General features: G+C 37.2%; 1 protein-coding gene across 2 annotated transcripts; it reads right to left on the bottom strand.

The window, feature by feature from the left end:
* Positions 1-449: 449 nt before the first annotated feature.
* LOC113049287 (arrestin domain-containing protein 3-like) lies at positions 450-6932 on the bottom strand. 2 transcript variants are annotated; one of them, XM_026211498.1, is made up of 7 exons: positions 6366-6931; positions 6230-6271; positions 5982-6042; positions 4382-4529; positions 3444-3540; positions 3033-3289; positions 451-2944 (listed from the first exon to the last, which is right to left on the bottom strand). In XM_026211498.1, exons 1-7 carry the CDS (start codon positions 6625-6627, stop codon positions 2624-2626), a joined length of 1188 nt encoding a protein of 395 aa, XP_026067283.1. In that variant the 5' UTR covers positions 6628-6931; the 3' UTR covers positions 451-2623. The 2 variants fall into 2 exon arrangements, with proteins under 2 accessions (XP_026067284.1, XP_026067283.1); XM_026211499.1 differs by lacking the exon at positions 6230-6271 and having other exon boundaries at positions 450-2944; positions 6366-6932.
* Positions 6933-8144: the final 1212 nt, after the last annotated feature.

Below are 8144 nucleotides of genomic sequence, written 5' to 3'. Positions count from 1 at the left end.
AGAAATTCTGGAAGAAGGGCCTGGATCTTCACTTCCCCCTGCTGGCAAGTTTTCCCTGTCCAGTATGCTGACCCACTTCATCCTGAAGGAGTCGAAACTGATGCTTCAAAGACCTCCATCTTGTCTCTTGCTGTGCATTTTCTTGCTCTTGACGATCCTGTGTCACTTTTTGATTCACCAGGAACTTCTGGAACATATCCTTCAACTCTGCAATATCCGTAGAAGAACTTTCATAGGAAATTAGCTCAACAGCTTCTCCAAAAGTCCCTTGCAATTCTTCCCCATCTTCTCCAGGGTCCATCAGGATGGTTTCTCACCACGTGCCCACTTTGGTGCCATCACACCTGAAGATTTGACACAGCAATGCTCCTCTTCTGGAATATCCCACCGCTGCCACCATATTGTGGGGACATGACCAGAACAAAGGCGGGGAGACACTTGCTTGCAGTCAAAAAAAAGTTTATTGACTCACATCTGACACTGGACACATTACAGTTGACCCTCCTCATGGAGGTCCCAACCAACACTAAACCCTGAGAGGCCAAGTATGCCCTTTTTTAAACTCAAGGGTCAAACCATCCCAAATTATAGGAAAACCCACAAAAAGAAAAAGCATAAACACACACATAAACAGCCACATAAACTCAATTGAAGATAAAGTTCAAAACAACATAAGATCAACATTACAAAAATACATTCAAAAACTGAACAATACATTTACATATACACACATTCAAAATAAACAATAAACCATGACCCCCCTGCTCTGACTAGCCAGTAGACTATGCCTACATTACCCAAAATTCCATTTGATTGTATACAATAGAAAACAGGAAGGCCACACTTCCTCTTAAACCCTCATCCCCAAACCATGCTGCAGTCATGAGCCCAGAGGAAAAAAGGTAAGGAAATAAAAATGAAGCTTTGAATAAATAACTACAAAAATAACCCTTTTTGGCATCTCTTTTCCTTGACCTTATGTGCACCTTAGACCGGAAAAATAAACCCCCCAAAAAAAACAACAATAGAAAACAAACATTCATATCAATAATACAAACCAAACAAATATAAACCAAACAAAACACAGGGCGTAGCCTAAAGATTAAAGGTGACTTATGACTTCGTCAGAGTGTGTTATAAGCTACGTGACATGGGCTATAGTTTATAACACGATGCAAAAACTGCCACAACTAAATGCTGAACGCCACAATCAACTTTATTAAAAGTAGTGTTAAAATCTCAATCCACTGAATCCACTCAAAATTGTGTGTGTATTCCCAGAGCAAGTGTGACACATGTAAATAAATCTAGGGCCAGTACGATCAACATATGAATTTTTTTTATTATTTTTTTGTTAAATCATTTTCAGGTCAAAATGACCTAAGGGACGGATGAAGGTTAAACTATGTCATTTAATTTCTGTCTTGTCACAAGCAAATCGCTGCATTGCTGATCGTGGTTCTGAGTATCGATAACATCTGCCATTTTCGGGGAACACGAGAGCGCGCAGTAATCTTAAATTAAATGATTTAAGAAATTTGAACCAAATCCGCAAATTCATTCGAAGAACCAAATTAGCCAGAGATCAGTTTTCACGACTAGAAGATCTGGCATCTTTCAAATCATCTCAGATGTATTCAGCGATACATCTAAGTACTAAATACGAGCCCCTGGAAACCCCCACAAGACTTGCAGTTTTTGAGATGTGGGAAAGAAATTGCTTGTGCGTTAATATGATTGATTAGGACCTAAAGTTGCAGCTGCTAAATAGAATTGCTGTTGTCCGTGTCATTAAAGTTAATCAAACAAAAGACCTTGAGATGCACCCACTGTTCTTCCAATAACTTTTGTAGCTTTAATAAAAATTAATGTTTTGTAAAATAATCAAGCTTGAAAGCAAGACTGAGATGTTTTAATTGTTTCATGTCACCACATTTATTTTAGCATAAATTCAAAGGGTCTGTTGTTACGTTTAGTCACATTTGAGTAAATAAACATGTATAAGCATGCAGCATTTTTTTGCAGTAATAGATACAGTTTATATATAATTTAATCATGGATGGAGGTCAAAATTCCAAATGCAGTACAGTATCAATACAACTGCAGTACAATCAGCAAAACATGTTTCAGTAGGAGTGGTTAGAGATAAAGGGTTTTTATACTATCAAACTGCTTGTAGGCCTTATGCTCCAGAGAAAGAAGCAAAGAGTCATCTTAAAATGTTATTTTGAACTTCCGTTTTGCAGGAGCTCTGTATATATCTACAACATTGCTGTCGAAGAGTTTTAGCGAGTGAATTGGACTAGTGTTAACAAAAGTTATCATAAGCACTAAAAACTTTGAAATCAATGTCAAAACAATTGTCCGGGAAGATTTTAAAACTGCAGGTTCATACAAAAATCCTTATCGTTTTACTTCCATGTTGTGAAAATATAAACTGAAAACAGAAGACAATGACTGCAGTGCTGAAAAGGGGCGGGGCTACATAAGGTCTGTATACATTTGCTGTATAGTGACAAAAGTGCTAAGCTTAAAAAGGCACAATAATAGGCACTGAGCTTGTAGACAGAAGGCATGGAGACAAGGCTGGTACAGGACACCAAGAAGGCATATTAGGACAGAATTATATAGTGCTTTGATTTGGATCATAAACCGGTGCAGAAGGATCTGGATGGAAACCAGGCTGGATGGCATGTGGATTTGGATAGACCCCTGCAGCAGTTCCTGGAAAGGGCAGCACTGTAGGGTCATACAAATTGGGGTAAAGTCCTGCAGGTGGAGGAGGTAGTTCACCAGGATAAGGCACAAGGTTAGGCTGAGGTGGTGGATATGGCTGGAATCCTCCAGGTGGGCCTTGCCAGGGAGGACACTGTTGTTCAGCTGGAAGAATGACCACAGGAAATCTGACTTCTGGATCTGAAGCAAAAGACACATCCAGATATACCTGAAAGATAATAATGAGTTTGCTTTACTCTTCAATAAAAAGTATTGTTAAGCTATATAAGGCAATATTACAAAACGCAAAATAGCACCTTAAGTTCATACTGCACTTTTAGAATTCTGCAGTTTTCAAAGGTGACAGTCAGGTCATGTGGAAGTGCCATGTCCACTATAAATTTAGACTTTTCTCCAGAAGGGATGCGATCTCTAGTCTCTTTGACTATATCCTTATGTCCTCTATTAGTGCTCTTGCCAGCGATGAACGTTTGTAGCTGCTTGAGGCTGTACTTTAGCTTGACATCACGAGATGAAGAGTTGTCAATGTCGACAAAAACTTTAATTGTTTCACCTGCACAAATTACTACAATTAGAGACAATATACATCAGTAATTACAAAAACAAAGAAACAAATGGACACTGCAGGCACAAAAGACACTGCAGGATAGTGTCTTCAGTTAAGTCAGCTTTGACAGAGGGATGCAAGCTACACATGACATGATCACCTTGCATATAGCCAGTTTTTTCAGTTGTTACAGTCACTGACATTTTTCCTGAGCCAAAAAGTTTCATCTTCTTGTCTTGTGTGCCAGATTGTGGTTGCTGTATGAAAAAAGAACAACATTCTAAAATCACATTACTTCTAAAACTTCAACCAGCCCACAACTCTGCATTTTCAGCCAATGTCCAAAGACTGGCTTCCCAAGGTATCACTTCAACAACTACTGAACTTCCAGCCAATCAGCAACCTCAGGAAACCCCCTTTTCGGAAATGATGACAACTAAAGGGAACCCACTAAACAAGTAACTTCAGTACCTCAAGATTCTGAACTGGTGCATTTAATATAACCTTTAAGTTTTAACCTTATTGAGGAACTCAATTCGAGGGTTAATTAAGTGATTGACGGTTGTTCAGGTCTATGCAATTGCACATATTGCAATAAACTTGGGATTTCACATTTTCATTCTCTTTCCTTACTTTCTATAACTTGTGTGAATAGGTGTGTTCATCTGATAACCTAGTTTATATATGTCCTAGATTTATCCACTAAATACTTATATTTCAAAAGAGAAGTATCGTGTGTTTTGTGAAGTTAATGACTTAAACCACCGATCTGGTTACTGTGCTAATTAATAGTGTTATCACTATATTTTGGATTTTAGTATCCATTGCAGTGTTGATGTTGTACAGCTCACTCAGTAAATCGCTGGCCGACTCTATACTGGCCGACAATAATTCAGTCCAAATTCCCTTTAAAATCTTAAATGATTCTCTTTGAGCTAAATTGACCGGTTTCTCTTGCACCCATTAGCTGTTCTAAATGCATTGTAAATGCATGGCTTCTTGGGGCTTAATGCTTTAATAAGTGGTTACATCATCTCTCTATTAATGTGAATTGATAGATGAGTGCTAAAAAGTGAAATATGGTATTATAATTCATACCAGTAAATGATCATTGGTCCCATCATTTCTCAGCACAAAGTTTAATTCTGTATGTGTAGAAGATGTTGACTTCCAAGGCCTGCTCAGCTTTACTGTCAAGACATACTTAACCGAGCCATGAAATCCTTTAAAAGATGGAGGCATGTTTCTGAAATTAGGGAAAAATAAAACTCTTTGGTTTCTGACAAGCATAACAGTGCATAACAGTGCATAAGCTTAGCTTTAAAAAAGCCCAGGTCAGAAATGGTGAGTATTTCGGTGGGAAGCTTATTCCAGAGTATGGGCCCAGCTACAGAAAAAGCCCGGTCACCCCAGTGTTTGTACCATGACCTCGGGACTTCCAGCAAAAGTTGATTTGTTGTACTAAGAGCTCTGTTTGGCTGATGAAAAGCCAGCATTTCAGTTAAATCGGGAGGGGCAAGGCCATTGAGAGCTTTAAAAACAAACAATAACATTTTAAATTCAACTCTAAAAGAAACTGAAAGCCAGTGGAGTGGATAAAGAATTGGTGTTATGTGCTCATGTTTACATGTGTTTTGTTAAAAGACGGGCTTCAGCATTCTGCACTAGCTGAAGGCATCTGAGGGATGACTTTGAGATACCAAAGTGCATTACAATAATCTATTCTTGAACTGATAAAAGCATGAATGGCTTTTCAAAGTTCAGAGCGATTAAAAAATGGTTTGACCTAGGCCAAAAAATGTAGCTGAAAAAAAAAAACATCTTTAACCATGCTGTCAATTTGTTTAACAAATTTTAGACTACTATCAAGTGGCACACAGAGATTTCTGACAGTTGGTCTAAGCTCTGAAGTCAGCACATCAAAGTCGGAAGTTACAGACTCTCCAAATAAGTCTTTTCTTCATTGAGATGAAGGAAACTTTGCTCTAACAATAGTTTAATGTCATAAATGCAATCTGCATTTTTGGTCTCATAGGCAGATCAATTTGCAAATCATTGCAGTGAAAAGCTATATGCCTGGGTATAATGGACCCGAGAGGCAGCATGTAAAGTGAAAAGAGTATGGGAGAATTGTACTCAAAGCACCAACTCTTAACTGCTTTATTACAAGATACACAAATATGTATGGTCCTGTCAAGCAGACAAAAACATGAACATGATGAATAGTACATGCGGCTTTGTTGTCACTTAGGGTGTACCCACTTTTGTTGCCAGCTGATGGCTGTACGTTAAGTTATTTTCAGAAGACAGTAAATCTATACTGCTACACAAGCAGCACATTGACTACTCTAAAATATATCCAAGTTTCATTTCTATAGTATTGTCCCTTGAGAAGATATACTAATATGGCTGCTGAAATGTGAGGGGTGTAATCACTTTTGTGAGATAATGCATATATTAATATGATTGATGTTTTTTTTTCCGAGGATGATAATTTGTGTTAATATTATATGTAACTGAATTGAAAGAAGGTAAAATGTGGGAACACTCTCTTGCTGATTGACTCGTTCTGTATATTGTGTTCATAGGATGTGAATTACACCTGCTGAATATTATTTTACTGTGCACATATTTACACAATAAGGAACAACAACAACTGAAGATGTATTATGAAAAGCACATCAGTAGTATCACTCACTGTTTAGGCAGCTGGAATCTGAATGGAAAAACATGACATCCTGGGCTAATCACTGGTCCATCTGATGAATAAAAAAGACATGTTAATATGAGTTACTATTAGTATATTAATAATTGAGTTTTTAAAAGGGATATTCAGTTTAGTATCAGCCAATAATCATTTCAGGATTCGTGCAAATGAAGACATTTTTTTTATGTTATTTATTTAATTTACTTGCAAGGTATAGGCTATGAAACCCATTTACTTACAAGTCTCTCCATCTATAAGAGTTGTATTCTTTTCGCCTTCTCCTGTATACGTTACAGTAAAAAATAAAAGTATTACAATTTGGAATAAAAATGTGATACTCTTTTATATTGGAAATGTTCTAATGTGCAACCTCACCTTTCTTCGAGCTCTCTTGAATGAAGTATTGCTTTAGTTTGAAGTATCTCTCGTGGTCGCTGTAGGTTGTTTCGTCGTCACCTGAGCCTTCAGTCCAGCTCACATGTGCGTCCCCCGTCAGCTTCACAAAAAAACTGTCCACCTTTATTTCTTTGATAACCTCCAAAACAACTCGTCCCTCCACAATATCCCCACTAGTAAAAGTATTGCTTTCATTAATGGGGTCGTAGTGAAGACTGAACTCTTTGATGGATTTTGACATTTTAGTTTGTATGTCTGTACTCTAAACATTAAAATCCAGCACAAATGGAAGATCCTTCGGTTTGCCTGGCTAAAGCTGGACTGACTGAAATAAACACTGGTTGAGGGCGTGACGACAGGGTTGCCAGGTTTTGGCAACAAAACCCGCCCATTTGCTACAAAAAACTAGCCCAAGGCTAGCACAATCATGTTTTTCGGCGGGGATCCTCCAGTAAAATTCCCATAACAGCGGCTAAATATCACGCTATTGGGGTCGTTTCAACCCGTGAACCTAAAAAAACAACCCGCGGCAACAGTGTTAAAGTAGACAGGAAATCCGCAACACTGGACCTCCTACAAGTCCTGCTTTCAGTCACGTGACCGGTGAGCTTCAGCGACGCGAGTGTGTGCATACCATAGACAGTAAAAGAAGATTGTGCTTAAAATCAGTGCAGAGAACCGGAGAAGTCCAAATATTACCTTCTATATGTTTACAGGATTTATAATATCACTTCAAATGCAAATAAAATATACACTGCTATTATCACTATACTATAAATGTTAACTGAGCCAGTGGATTTGAAACTTGTGTATGTTTGGGTCCGGTGAATGAATTAAATACACTAATTTTCGTTACTGTTCACGAAATGAAAGTTGAACTCATGTATACACAGCTATATAATGTATTTTTATCTTACCAAGTATGTAAATGTACAAATTACTTATTTCTCGAAAATGTTTGCATTATTATTATTTATAAATTAAATATTTACCTCGTGAGACGTGGGCTGCGATTTATCTCCAGAAGTATCCATTTCTCAATTGTACACATACATTAGTCTGTTTCATCGTTATTTTCACAACATATTTTATTATTTTACACAATAAAAAATACATGAATAATTTTAATATCTGTTTAATCTGATAATTAATGCAAAAGAATAACAATATACATGGCTGCTAGACAGATCATGATTTATGCTGCAGATCTTTCGCAAAACAAATAAACATAGATAAAAATACACATGAATGCAAACAGCGATCTTGTATTTAATGCAAACCTACCATAATTATATTATGTTTAATTGTACAGTTAGTTATAAATTATGTTATCAAATAAAGTTAATAAAACATGATATATCAGAAATCTCTGTGCGTCTTGTTTGACAGTCAGAAACATTGATCTTACATAGCAGTCAGAACAAAACCAGCTCTTCGAAAATTAAAAGTATGGCTTATTTGAGAGGTTTGTGTTTGAAAGAAGAAATCCCTGTGGACATGACCTGACGCTGATCTGCATAATCAACAGAAGAATAATAAAGCAATCTCCGCGTTGTATCTGGATGAATTTCCACACAGAGGTACGCAAAATCTAGGGAGGATGTTTCCCCATGTTTTTGATATACAACTATCGGCTGTTAAATTTGAAAATCATTAATTATATACATCTAGCCATGTAAGTTTCCCTTGCAGTCAATGCAAGCATCTCAAGACCGGAATAAGTAATCACCATATTAAAGCTGCAGTAGGTAACTTTTG

This window comes from Carassius auratus, chromosome 30 (genome assembly GCF_003368295.1).
Source record: "Carassius auratus strain Wakin chromosome 30, ASM336829v1, whole genome shotgun sequence".
NCBI lineage: Eukaryota > Metazoa > Chordata > Actinopteri > Cypriniformes > Cyprinidae > Carassius > Carassius auratus.
The sequence above is the reverse complement of the archived record's forward strand: the minus strand, read 5'-3'. Positions and strand labels throughout refer to the sequence as shown.